General features: G+C 41.0%; 1 protein-coding gene across 2 annotated transcripts; it reads left to right on the plus strand.

Moving 5' to 3' along the window:
* Nucleotides 1-744: 744 nt before the first annotated feature.
* ganabb (glucosidase II alpha subunit b) lies at nucleotides 745-14,052 on the plus strand. 2 transcript variants are annotated; one of them, XM_056383151.1, is made up of 25 exons: nucleotides 745-862; nucleotides 1,691-1,792; nucleotides 1,898-2,006; nucleotides 2,493-2,620; nucleotides 3,501-3,680; nucleotides 3,836-3,901; nucleotides 5,207-5,264; nucleotides 5,389-5,470; nucleotides 5,654-5,750; nucleotides 5,889-6,069; nucleotides 6,264-6,417; nucleotides 6,719-6,954; nucleotides 7,097-7,223; nucleotides 7,388-7,467; nucleotides 7,705-7,845; nucleotides 8,299-8,395; nucleotides 8,708-8,809; nucleotides 9,374-9,617; nucleotides 10,151-10,215; nucleotides 10,533-10,609; nucleotides 10,795-10,869; nucleotides 11,034-11,147; nucleotides 11,257-11,366; nucleotides 11,621-11,721; nucleotides 12,354-14,052. In XM_056383151.1, the coding sequence occupies exons 1-25, from the start codon at nucleotides 843-845 to the stop codon at nucleotides 12,461-12,463; spliced, it is 2,856 nt and encodes a 951-aa protein (XP_056239126.1). In that variant the 5' UTR covers nucleotides 745-842; the 3' UTR covers nucleotides 12,464-14,052. The 2 variants fall into 2 exon arrangements, with proteins under 2 accessions (XP_056239126.1, XP_056239127.1); XM_056383152.1 differs by lacking the exon at nucleotides 3,836-3,901 and having other exon boundaries at nucleotides 753-862.
* Nucleotides 14,053-14,443: the final 391 nt, after the last annotated feature.

A 14,443-nucleotide genomic window follows, 5' to 3' on the forward strand; every position in this document is an offset into this window, starting at 1 on the left:
AGGTGATCACCAAGTCTTATTACAATGGTCTTTACATACTGTTAATCCTCTGGGCCTTCTTTGTTAGAGACTGTTTCATTTTAATAGTATATAAATAAATGAAAATAATAAATATATTAATCTGCTGTTTTTCACAAGAAAAAAACAATAGAAAAAATTCTGAAAAATAAACATTACTCAATGTAGCAGAATTGAGATTTTCTTACTTTAGAGGCCGGTAATCATCTTGTAACTCCTTAGATGCATTTTATGTTGGTCATGACCTCCAGAAGTCCTGCCATTATTTGTATTCCGGGGGATAAAAAACACTAATATTTTAAAGTATTATTCAGCACCAAATTGGCTCCAGACCCTGCTTGTGGCCCCCTATATAACAATGTGATTACAGTTACAGGCTATGGCCTTAGTGTGGCAGATAGTGATTTTTTTTTTCCTCTCAAATTAACAGATTCATGATCTAAAGAGCCAACACTTATGGAAAAAAGGAGTAAATATGATGGTGTATAACAACATTGGCTTTTGAGGTAGAATGGTCTGGTTAATGAGGGTTATGGGTTCACAAAGTTATGATTTATTGCAGGGCTGTTGTGTTGGATTGCATTAGATTGTAAACGTGTTTCCGCAGCTTGAACGTTGCATTGGTCGGATGTGTGAGCGCTGGGACAAATCTGGGACAAATGTGCACTTCTCTGACTGGAGCTTGGAGATGACGTGTCATCTAATCATACGAAGTTTTTTTTTTTTTTTTCAACAAATATTTCGTTGCGTTGTGGTGACTCTTCCTTTTTAACGATCTTTGTTGCGGAGTGAAATGGGCGGAGTTAAGCGGGGGCATAATCAAGATGGCCTCCTTCACTGAGAGGTAAGACAAAGCAGTTCCGCTCTTTCATCGTGAATTTATCGTTTGTTTGATACATTATCAGTGAGATTATCACCCCGGCTGCACACTCGGTAAACGGGTCAGCAGATTTTTTTGTTTTGGGGTTTAACGGTCGATAGGAAGGAAAATCATAGTGGAGAAGTCGAGATCCCTCTCAATTGAATTAGCGGTTTGACAGGCAGTCTGTTAGCACGATATCCTGAGGTATCCAAAGAGGTAAATAACGACAACAACGCTATCAGATAATCGGGTGTTACTTCGCCCATAAAAGACTAATGCACTATTGTTGCCACGTAAATAATTATTGCCTGGGTTTAGTTGTAATTTTACATAATTTAATTCCTATTGACTGCGAGCTAGCACGCATTAGCCGATACGTTAGCTAATGCTGTCTCTTGGCATCATGTCAAACACATCACATCGCCAGGCTCTAACAGGAGTATGAGGCCTGGGAATTAGTCTCTGTATGCAGACTCAGAGTATAAAATGAAAAACGGTACTCTGGACAGTCTGTTAAATGTTAAAATATGCACAGTGTGGCTGCAGCAGGATGAGGAAACGGGAAATGATTTAATTAGCTGACTGACATTTTTCTGGCGCTGCCTTTCACTGGAAGACATGTTCTACCTCCATAGTGGGATCAAAGTCCGGGTGTGTGCTTGTGTTAGTGTGTGTTTTTGTGTAACTCCTGTATGCGGGCTGTAGTTTGGCTCGGGTATTGCTCAATCAAATGTGACTTAATGAATTGGAAAGGTGACTTTAAGCCAAACCATCTTAAAGTTTATGCTGTCTCCTTGATTTTCTTTGTAGGATGGCACCTGTCTTGGTGCTGTGGATGGCTGTGTGCCTCAGTGGGACGTGGGCTGTGGACAAGGGCAACTTCAAGACCTGTGACCAGAGTGCCTTCTGCAAGTGAGTGCAATACTTCACTTGTTTAAAGATAGTGTTGCTGGGGGTAAAAAAAAAAGAAGAGAAAATTAACATGGTTACTGACACTTGGTTTTATGTTTTAAACAGGCGTCAGCGAGCGTTGAAGCCTGGTGAGTCTCCCTATCGAGCTCTGCTGGAGACCATGGAGCTGACCAACACCAGACTCACCCTGCAGCTCATCAATGACAACAACAAGGTGAATCACACATAAAAAGGCAGTCGACTCAGGAAGCAGTGGGCCAGTGGGATAACGCACTTAATGTTTAACATCAAGTCTTGCAAGGTGTCTTCTTTTGGAAGTTACCCTCCTCTCAAAAGTTCCCACAGTGTAATAAATCCCAAACTCCTCATGTTTTTGAAGTGTCAGCTGAAAGCGAAACATGTCCACATTGGATATTCAGCCCATTTCCCAGAATGACCTCTGCTTACTAAAACTTCAGTAAAAGTTGACATAGTGTCATTAGAGCACCAGTTACCAGTTTTCATTTTCCTTGTGGTATCAAATGCCTAACATGACAAACTAAGTGTTATACAGAAAAAAACTCTCTCTTTGCTGAACCCATTTGCCAACCTCTGCTTTAGTGTTTATCAGATAATAATGGAATTCCTCTGTACCCTCCTTTGCCTCTCCTGAATCTTTACCCTCTCCCCTTCTGCCCCCCTCTCTGTGTTTGGCTCTCAGGTGCGTCTGCTGCTCGAGCTCTACCGTCTCCAGGGAAACATAACAAGGGTTAAGATTAACGAGCTGAAGCCGCTGAAGCCTCGCTATGAGGTCCCAGACGTGCTCATCAGGGAGCCACCTACTGAGCCGTAAGTCTCCCATTGGAGTTACTAACTCTGTGGTGTGAGTGGGTAGGTGGAGGTTTCTAACATTACAGACTTAAACTAAAACAGGCAAAATTAACAATTTCTATCTGTAGTCCTGCCATTGTCAATTTCATTAATACAGCCAAAGACCACACATTTCTCCTACACCTTCCATTTTGATGGGGAAAATAGGGGAGCATAGAGCGCTTTCAATATGAAGAAAGAGAATGATGATGTACCTTTTTTATTTGACATGTCACAGTAGGAGAAACTCAGTCATGAACAAAAGTCAGTGATGGCTGAATTCCATTTAGCTGCCTCATTTTCAAGGTCCTGGTGTTGTGCATGTTGGCTCACTGTCACACTGTTATGACTTACTTACTGGGACACTTGAATGCAACAGAGCCATCATTAATGTTACTTACATCAATGTTTTCCTTCTATGACTTATCAAAATGTCGGCGTATGAAGTAAATGAATACCTCCTAATAAAGTTACTCACAGGGAGATGGATGGAAACAAAAATGTGCTCTACTGTATAAGTTGAGGCATGTACCCTGGTGCATAATTCAACTGTGAAAATGGCAGGAAAGTGAGAACTGAAACTCTGAATATAAATTCTTCCTCTGAAACAAAAGAGGCCACTTGAAAAAGAGCCAGCCTATTCATATAATTGCTTTCTGGCTTTATCTCTTACAATCATTTTGAAACTTCTAACCTTGAAGTTTGGTTTGGCCTCAGTAGATTATAATAACAGTCTGGAGTAGATAATAGACTTATGAAAAAGACAGCTCTAATTGAGTTCTTTTAGTTTTTGTCCTCACTTCTCTTTTACAAAGCTAAATCCTCTCTTGACCCTGATTTCCTCCCCTCTCTGCCTCAGTCTGTCCCTCTTGTCTCAAGACGAGAACGGGGTGGTGCTGTCCCTGGGCGCGGAGTCTCAGAGGGTCATCGTCAGTGCCCGACCCTTCCGACTGGACATCATGGAGGGACGTGAAGTGCTGATGTCGTTGAACTCGCGCGGCCTGCTGGCCTTTGAGCACCTGAGGATGCGCAAGGACACGTGAGAAACCACGCATTCTTACAAATACCAGCCCTCTCTTTTAATCCACGTTCTCACTCAGTGGATGATTTCTATTTTTGTTCCCATGAAATGGTTTGTTTTTTGAGTATTGTCTCTGACTCGTTGTTCTGTCCTCTTCTCCCTTATCATCCTAGTTTCTCCTATAAAGTAACTAGCACAGTGGCTAGCGTGTGGGATAATATCAAGAGGGTATTCACTAGGTAAAGACCCTTAAGATTTGTAAGTGTGTATTCTGTTCCTTGTGCCAATGCTGCCAATAGTGACATAAAATATAGGGAATCCCATCAAACTACGTTCTGTATCTACCCTCAAATGTGACTGAGCGTGAAAGAGAGCAGTGTGGGTGAGTGTGTGCATGGCGTTGTTTGATTTGATCCAGAATTAAGGGGCTCAGTATCGCCCTGACTGTTATCATCATTGTATTTTTGAAGGATAATTTAGATACTGACAGAAAATATGGATGTTGATTTTGTTTTTTAATTTTATTTCATGAAACAAAAAAATCATCCTGATCATCAAAAAAAACACGTTCACTGGGAGATTATACTGTAGGGTCTGCTGATTTTACTGTACACCACTGTCTTGTCAGATCAGTGTCTGATTAACTAAATCATACACCTCTAGTGTCACTTCAGCAGCTCGTCTGATAAACTGGTCTAACCCTGCAACTGCATGACCGACTGGGTCTCTTGACTAGTTATGTTGACTGAAATTATTTGTCACGCTTGCTCAGTTTCCAGAGAGAACTAACCGCAGTAGTTGAAAAGCGATGTATTTCTGACTTCGCACATAGCTAGTCTGTGTCCCAACAGATAGCTTTTGCCTTATTTGCAGGCATCGCTGCTCACTTCCCAAACCCAACAGCAACATCTCTCTTTGTGGTTATGCTTGTGTTTGTATTTTTGTGTTTTCTAGGTGTAAGAATTTCCTTAATTTGGGAACAATTTACCTCAGAACACAGTGCTTCTTTTGAGATCAAAAGAAAGCAAATCTTTGTCACCACTGTGTCCTGCATGTGTGCTGCTGCAGATCATGCACTTCCACAGCTGAGTGTGACTACCAAAAGTTCTTGGCAGTTCAGGGCTTGTGTGAAAGGGTCTTTGGTGATACACCATGGCCTGGAATACACCTTGGTATATGTCGGATCCACTGGGTATCAGTTGGTACTTTTTTAAGGAGCCTTGTAGGTGTAGGCCTCTTGAGCTCCTGTCCCATGATGCCTAGCTTGAAATAGCCACAAGGTAGGGAGTTGCTCAGTCCCCTTTGTCATTAAAGTTAAGTCATTCATCACCTTGTAGAGTACTTGTTATTTTTCAGTGTGGAATCAGGGGACAGTCACCAACCTCCCTGTTTTTATGTCCTTTTCCTTTTTATCATAGTTTAATTATACTCCCATATATTGTCACTCTTCACAAGACGGTGTGATTCTGTCAAAGTGACACATCTGTCTGTCTCCTGTATTCCCCCTCCCCAACTCACCTTCCATTCTCTGTACCATGGAGCAGTCAGGCAGACCCAGAGGCCGAGAAGAAAGAAGAGGTTGATCCGGCTAACCAGGCTGAGGTACTCGCTACACTAAAGCACAATTAATTTTCCTCTTTATTTTATTTTAAAGACAGCATTTTTACACTGTCTCCCAACCTCAGTCTCCTCCTGTAAATAACTGTTCTTTCTTCTCGCCTGCCAGGCAGCAAAGGAAGAGGAAGAGAAAGTAGAAGATGGGATGTGGGAGGAAACGTTTAAATCGCACTCAGACAGCAAACCTAATGGTAAGTCATACTTCTATTTTCAGTTACAGGTAATTTTGGTGTAATTACCGGTACCATATTATGTACTATAGATGTTTTTCAGATCAACTAAATGACAAATGTAGAAATCTCAGCTTTAAAATCACTTTGACCATTTTTACTTTGCCGCCACCTGAATGATTATTGGTTATTCTCACCCAACAGGTCCATCTGCTGTTAGTTTAGACTTTTCATTGCCGGGTGTGGAACATGTATACGGCATCCCCGAACACGCAGACACCCTCAGGCTCAAAACAACAGAGTGAGTGGCAACAGCAAGTCATATTTCACATTCAAAATGGAGTTGGACTTTTCTTCCACATTGGGTGGTCCATGCGCAGTTGTTAGTATAGTCTTCACTGCACTGAATCAAGCCTACATGTGTGTTTGTGCGTTGCAGCAATGGAGATCCATATCGGCTCTACAACCTGGATGTGTTCCAGTATGAGCTGTATAATCCTATGGCCCTGTACGGGGCCGTCCCAGTTATGTTGGCCCACAACGCCCAGCGGACAACAGGCATCTTCTGGCTCAATGCTGCTGAAACCTGGGTGGACATTAGCTCCAACACAGCTGGAAAGGTATGTCTTTTTCACTGCAGAAACTTTGTCAAACAGCCAAGAACCTTTTTCAGGAGCAAATGAACTTCACCTGCATTTGGACTGCATGAATTTAATTCCAGTTTTACTTTTTGGATCATAGTTTGGTTTAAAGGGCCATGATGACTGTCTGATGTACAATATCACAGTCCTTTATTCACTTGCTCTCTCCCCAGACGGTGTTTGGAAAAATGCTGGATTATGTTCAGGGCTCCAGTGAGACTCCACAGACGGATGTGCGTTGGATCTCTGAAAGCGGCATCATCGATGTCTTCATTATGCTTGGACCAACACCCAAAGATGTCTTCTCTCAGTATGCCTCCCTTACAGGTAGGAAGATGGATGACTGGCCATTTACATGAAGGCTCAGTTCTTTACCTCCTTTTCAATGTAGCACTTTCTCCTTTACAACATGATCTTCATACTGAAGTTATTTTATTTTATTTGATGGTGGTTCAGGCATTTCACACAAAGGCAGTGACTCCAGTTTTAACAAACCATGTAGTTATTTCATGTAGTTAATTTAAATCAAATTAAATGTTTTACTGCCTGATATCAGGTTTTCACTGTCCTCCTCCGTCTCACCTTCTCTATTGTCGTTGTCTTACCTACTTCTCATGTTGTCCTTCAGGCACCCAGTCCTTCCCTCCCTTGACTTCCCTGGGCTACCACCAGTGCCGCTGGAACTACAATGACCAGGAAGACGTGCAGTCAGTGGATGCAGGCTTTGACGAGCACGACATTCCCTATGACTTCATCTGGCTTGATATTGAGCACACAGACGGGAAGCGCTATTTCACCTGGGATCCACACAAGTTTGCGACACCAAAGGAAATGCTGCAGGGTCTCATGGACAAGAAACGCAAGGTACAGATGATAAATAATCGAGCATCAGTGTACCAGCAGACAGTGTTAGGATCCACATCATGGGTTTTCCTGCCAGAGGTTTTTACACTTTAAAGACTTTCTGCTCAACTTCTTTCTCTAATTTTTTTTTTTTTTTTTATAGATGGTGGCCATTGTGGATCCTCATATCAAAGTAGACAGCAACTACAAGATCCATAATGAAATCCGTTCGCGGGGTTTCTATATCAAGAATAAAGATGGTGGAGACTACGAGGGCTGGTGCTGGCCTGGTAAGTCTAAATCAATCACTAGAAAATGTATAGAAAATGCTTTTGTGAAAACACTTTAAGAACTATACTTATCGAGATCAAAATCTTAATTCTAACAATTCATATTTGTATCACGTTCTTTTCTGTTCTGTCTCTCTCTCCTGGGAACGAATGATGTGCTTTAGGTAGCGCCGGCTATCCAGACTTTACCCGTGCAGACATGAGGGCCTGGTGGGCCAGCATGTTCGCCTACGATCAGTATGAGGTGAGCCTCGAGGAGATTTCTTGATGACATTGAGATACTGAAGATTTAGCACGCTAGCTGTTGCTCTATGTGCCAGCTTTCTGTGAGACAAGACAATTATTGAAGAACACTCTCTGATAAGCATGACCCCTGATAGTTTCTTTTAAAACCTTTCGTTTAACTACCAAGTGTCACAGGCTCTTTCTCTGGTCGGCCTGGCCTCGAGATTTACATCCACAATCTCTGTCCACTCTCCAGGGTTCCATGGAGAACCTGTACACGTGGAACGACATGAATGAGCCGTCAGTCTTTAATGGGCCAGAGGTCACAATGCACAAGGATGCAATGCATGGAGCCTGGGAGCACCGTGACGTGCACAACACCTATGGCTTCTATGTGGTGAGTGCATGCAATTCTTCTGTGGCTTTGTCTGTTGAATGCTTCTCTGAACTCTGGATAATTTAGACTTTGTGTTTCGTCCTCATGTTTTTTAGTCTGGTTGAGTATTCATGCATGAATGTAAGTAATGTTATGTAAGTGTAGGAGATGAACATGAATCGACGTATCAGCAAAATGAAATTACCTGTAGCCATTAAACAACTCTGGACAGATGAAAATATATTACTGTACTTTTCCTTGATGTTCTGATACCATTTTCCTACAGTGGGAATGAAATGATTTTTTAAATAGTAGTCAAGTAGTAGTCTTTGAGATATGATTGTACTGTACATTGTTCACAAACTGCTTTAAAAGAGACTCAAATTATGATTTAACAATCAGATGATGTTGGTTAAAATACCCTTGCAAATTACCCACTGTGCCTCACTGATTTTGTATGTGTACAACCTGCAGCAAATGGCCACAGCGGAGGGTCTGATCCAGAGGTCGGGAGGAGTTGAGCGACCGTTTGTTCTGACTAGAGCCTTCTTTGCTGGGTCACAGCGCTACGGTGAGCCCCTCACTGCTTTTTACTATTCATTCTAAACGCAACCTCAAATCACTTTACTCTAATCCTGGGAACAATGAAAATTTGCTATCGCACATTTAATAATTCTCTTGTGCTGATTACAATCATCTTTGTTTATGTTCAGTGTTTGCTGGATCAAACTACACTTTCAGTTTAGTCCAGATTTAATAAGGTTTTTTTAATAATAACAATGATCTGAATTTATAATTTACTAGTACTTTAATGACACTAGATTAAAGCTTACTATCGAAAACAAATTCCTTTAATACCAAGAATTTGTTATTCTGTGTGCAGGTGCTGTGTGGACAGGAGATAATGCTGCAGAGTGGGACCATCTGAAGATCTCTATCCCCATGTGTCTGAGTCTGGGCCTGGTTGGAATCTCTTTCTGCGGTGGTGAGTATTATCTGGTAGTTTGTCCCTATGGTCAGTGTAAAATGACCAACTTGTTTTGAAGAACAAAATATTAAGATTATTTCGGTTGGCTTTTTTAAATTGTTCGATTTTGTTTGTGTGAGCAATTTTTAGGTTTCAGGTTTCAGGGGGAAAATTCTTGTTAAAATCTGTTTTCTGAATTAATTTGACATGGGCACAGATCTCCCCAGAGTGTTTGTTTTATGTTGTCATGGAAACACCTACTGACAAACTGCATGAGGTGTTACCATGGTGATAGCACAGATTTTCTGTGTAATCTAGCTGCAGTTTCGTCGAACAGTTATACTGCCTGTATGTATCATGTACTGAGGGTTTGAAACTTCATTCATGATCAGATCAGTTGTTTTATGACACTGCACCTGCATTTAAAACAAAAAACTGATTTGATAAAAGAAATGCACACTTTAATTCCCTTTCAGGTCTATTCATAATCTCTAAAAAATACAAGATCTCAAGTGGATGTTGTGTCTGTTTTGACCTCTGTCAGCCCAGACTTGACTCACATTTACCCCCTCCATCTCACAGCTGATGTTGGTGGCTTCTTCAAGTCCCCGAGCACTGAGCTGCTGGTGCGTTGGTACCAGACGGGGGCGTATCAACCGTTCTTCAGGGCACACGCTCACCTGGACACACCCCGCCGCGAGCCCTGGCTGTTTGGTCCAGAAAACACGGCGCTGATCCGTGAAGCGGTGCGCCAACGCTACACCCTCATGCCCTACTGGTACCAGCAATTCTACCAGGCACACCGCACTGGACAGCCCGTCATGAGGTGAGGATCAGGGCAGGGAAGACTGTGTGTTTGTGTCTCTTTCATGATAACTTGCCTGTAGCTGAAAATCAGCAACAAAATGGCAGAGTTTTAGTTGAATCCATCAAATCCAGATGTAAGTACTTGCTTGGTTTAGGTGTCTAACTAGAGAATATTTTCCTCTGGCTTTTTGATGTAGCTTCACGCGACCATGCTATTTCTGTCGATAATAATGACAAAGTTAAGCCTTTGCCATTAAATCTCAAAGCAGATATTTTCTCATGTTTATGATTTATGAACAAAAAGTAATGATGTAAAAGCTGTACTTACATAATTTGGAATAGAAAATACTCTGGCAAGCTGACAAATGTACACGGAGAAATATAAAATCAAAACATCTGTTCTTTAATCTGAATTATATTTGTGCACAATATTCCATTACACTAAATAATTGTGTAATTATCTTGTCAGTAAATGTGAAAATGTTAGTCACACTCACCCAGAGGATTCCTTGATGTTACTCTGCTCTGCTCACATGTGCATCTCTGTTATAGACCACTGTGGGTGGAGTATCCTCAGGATCCTGCTACTTTTGCTCTGGATGACGAGTTCTTGATCGGTAAGAAACAAAACTCAAAAACTTTCTTCTTTTTTTTTTTTTTTTTTTCTTTTTTTTTTTTTTACATCAGTGTTGCCTCCAATTACGGATGATCAAATTAAATGACACTCTCCAGCTCAGTGCACACAAATAGCTTGTTGCATGTGATGCAACATAATGTTGGCATGTGTTAGGTCTGAATCAGGCCTGTTTGCTGTGAGAACAGCTGAGGTACAAGAGGACAAACCATAACTAAAACTTGAAATCAGGGATGACGGTGAAGCAGACATGGTTCAAAACGGTAACATTTCCATTGAAGTTACTTAACTCTTCTGCAGGGAGAGATTTGTTGGTGCACCCAGTGACTGAGGAGGGAGCCAGGGGAGTCACCGCCTACCTGCCTGGTAAAGACGAGGTAAGAGGCGGAAACAAGGGTTTAAACGCATCTAAAAGTTACTGCATCATTCTGGTGTCTTCAGGCAGAACTTCAGTGTTCATCTCAATGATTGTGGTGAAAACTCTTTTTTTTTTATAGTCAATAACATGTCTGCAGATTTGGCTGTTCTTGGTATCAGTCAAACATTTTTATGTGTTCCTCAGGTCTGGTTTGATGTCCACACCTTCCAGAAGCACAACGGGGCCCAGAATCTTTACATCCCGGTCACCATGAGTTCTGTAAGACACACACAGAGATGTACATAGTACTGTCATACAGCACTACGTCTGTGTGAAATGATGTGGCGATAATTTTCACATACATTAGAAGGCCCTCCACATCCTTTAATAGTTAGTATTTTCTCTCATTTCTCTGGTTTTAACATGAAGCCTTCTGTCTTTAGATCCCAGTTTTCCAGCGCGGTGGCTCCATTATTACCAGGAAGCTTCGAGTTCGCAGGTCCTCCTCCTGCATGGAGCACGATCCTTACACTCTATATGTGGCTCTTAACCCGCAGGTAACTCAAATGTACACACTCTGCTGCCAGTTCCAAGACACAACTGTCAACTGCTGCGTGCCAAGTAGCAAATTGTCATGTTTGAAGTTTTGTCCTCTTTGTCTGACAGAGAAAAGCAGAGGGTGAGCTCTACATTGACGACGGCCACACGTTCAACTATGAAAAGAAGGAGTTCATCCACAGGAGGCTGTCCTTCGCCAACAACATCCTCTCTTCTGTGTGAGTGATAAATATGCTCTGTTTCAGTTCAGTGGTAAACACTGCTTTATTATTCCACAAAACATAAAGACACAAAAGTACAGTAAGAGAACTGAAGACAGATGCTGGTTTCTGGTGATAATGGCAAAGAAAAACAGCACTTCATCTCATCTCTATTCTCATTGTCGCTGAGTTTTGTGTGGAACTGTTTACTAGGAACTAATCTTTGTATTGTAATACCTACCATGACCACCATGTCTCTGCTTGGTCCACAGTAACCTGGCTCCAGATGCCCAGTTTACTACCCGCTCCTGGATTGAACGCATTGTCATACTGGGAGCCAGTAAACCCAGCAAGGTTACCCTTAAAGCTGCTGGTGAGTCCTATTAACATAATTTCTGATAGTTTTCTAATAGCTAAGGGAGCGTGGAACTGAATCTACCTTTCTCTTTAATTTAATGTCATTCTCTATGTAGAATATGTTGCTCTTTGCAGTGTTGCAAACAACCAGGTGAAGTTGTAACTAATCCAACACCTGTGTTATTGGAGTGCCAATCCAATAACACTATCATTCCAACTGGTGTTGGTGTGAAAATCTGTTAATATCAGTGGCTTCTAGGCTTCTCGGGATTTAAGAATTCATGTGCCAACACGCTAACTAATTCCAAAACTCAGTTCCCCAAATTGAAGTAGCGATTGTTTTTGCTCAGCCTTTGAGCTGAAACACAACTAAACTTTGTCTGGACTTTCATACTTCAAAAGCTGATGATATTTCTGTGGTGTGTGAAAAGGTTTTACACTAAATTATACCACAGAAATGTCATCAGCTTTGAAGTATGAAAGTAACAGCACCCACAGGAAAGGCTTTCCTGTGGGTGCTGTTTTCTGACTGAGCCAAATCAAGTTGCACCCTCAGGATTACAAAGATCTTAAAAATAAATGAGATTTTACATTTTGGATGAGAATCTATCTGCTTTGTCTAATACTTTCTCCTTCTTCCTTTTGCAGATGGTCAAGAGAGCCAGATAGAGTTCGATTTTGACGCCTCCATGTCTGTGTTGACGCTTCGCAAGCCCGGCATGAACTCGGGGGCAGACTGGACCGTGATGCTTCAGTAACCATGGAGACAGAAAATGAGGAGCAGGAGGAAAACATGACTGAAGTGGACTGAACAGGAGGAGAGAGGCGGGAGGGTGCTGATACTCAAGACTAACTAAAGCAAGACAGGATAACCATCATGGAAAATAAAGACAAATACACACACACACACACACACACACACACACACACACACACACACACACACACAGGATATCAAATACACACAATTTTCTGCCCTATACACAGACACACACAGACACCCAAATCCATGTAAACCTGTTAGTCATACGGAGCCACATAACGTCTCTGCCATGTCCCTCTTGTGTTCAGTCACACTGTAATACCTAACAAAAAGGGTTACTATTAGATAGATAATTATTTGTCACATTTTTTCAGATAGATAACTGAGCAACTCAAATTATGTCATTGTAATGAATTTTTGGGGTTAAGAAAGAAAACATTCAGGCACTTGTTTTTGTTTGTTTTATCGTCTGCTTGGTTTTCCATCCACTCTGCCTCGGAAGAAAAATCAGATCAGTGTGGGGCCATTATTTTCCATTTAAAATGAAGGTTCACACTCAAAGCACATGCTCCACCTGCTGGTGATTCCCTCTATATGTTTCTGACTTGAAACTCATCAGACATTCATTCCATCCCTCTTTGTAAGCCAAGCACTTAAATCAAGTCAGTTAGAGCTAGACCTTCTTTATTTGTGCCACATTTCATGTATTTGGGGACGGCTTGCCAACAATCTTCTTTGTGGCTCCGCACTAAACTTTCATCCTGCAGTTTCGTAATTTTCCTCACTCTGCAAAATGTAAAGAAGTAATCATCTTTTTCACCAATCCCGGCAGGTTCATTCTTGTTTAGCCTCTACCATAATTCCTAAGTGATCAATTTGTGTGCATGGAATTGATTAATTATCATCGCTTCATGATAGAAGTGATGAGGTCCTTGAAATGTTGCACAGAGGGGATTATCAGCTGTTCTTTTGAACAGACTTGGCAGTGGGAATCACTTCAGGGGACTGAACCACTGACAGTGTGGATCATCCTGTTGATGTGCTTTCTTTATTTTATCAAGTTCTTTTTCCAGCATTGTTTACTAGATTATTTTTAATGCACTTGAGGATGAGTGAGAAAATAAAAGTTGTTTAGATTTTCATGTGTTACTAGTTGTCGGGACAGTCAAGACAAGATTTCCAGTGTGTCATTTGGATCTTATTGAAGAGGTCACATCCAAACCTCCTAACCTTAAAAGGTATTTCACTTGCATATATCCATTTAAAGCCCTCTGATTTACATGAAAATCAATCTTAAATGCACACTGAGCAGTTATAAAATATTCAAATGATTCTCTGGAGACTCAGGTTTATGTCCCGTCTAGTCAAATCATCTGACCTTTTTTAGGGATTTTGTTGTTCCGACTTTGTTTCGTTGATTGTTTTTATGATCATAAATGTACATGTTGCTGCAGTTTTGTTGGTGATGGCTTGAACTGGTGGAAATGGAAGTGAAGGAACAGACTTCAGCTGTCAATCAACATTGTCAGATGTACTTTAAAAGATGAGACCAAGTGAAAATAAAGTTGACCAAATGTAAAAGAAGCTTTTGATTATCACTGCTTTTGAGTGAATTAACTTGATAGTGTCTTTCTATATTTTATGAGTTCTTTTTAGAACATCAAGACTAGATTGGACAATTGTTTAGTCAAAAAAAAATCAACAATTGGCTAAACATCAAGAGTATTATGGTGTATTTTTAGACTGCACAACATGAAAATGGGTCCTTAGGGAAATACACAACATATGTGTCTAATTTGTCACATTTTATACAAGTTTTTTGATTTCTGCCAGATTTTAGGAGTACCCCTTAAAAGGAAGTGCTTAACAGTTTCATTCAGTTCATATACAACTCCTTGGCTTACATACATTTACAGTTTGTTAAACATATGAGTTTGTTTTTTGTATTTTTTACCACAGCAAATTAAACTCTTCA

The sequence above is a fragment of the Seriola aureovittata genome, chromosome 8 (genome assembly GCF_021018895.1).
Source record: "Seriola aureovittata isolate HTS-2021-v1 ecotype China chromosome 8, ASM2101889v1, whole genome shotgun sequence".
Classification (NCBI taxonomy): domain Eukaryota; kingdom Metazoa; phylum Chordata; class Actinopteri; order Carangiformes; family Carangidae; genus Seriola; species Seriola aureovittata.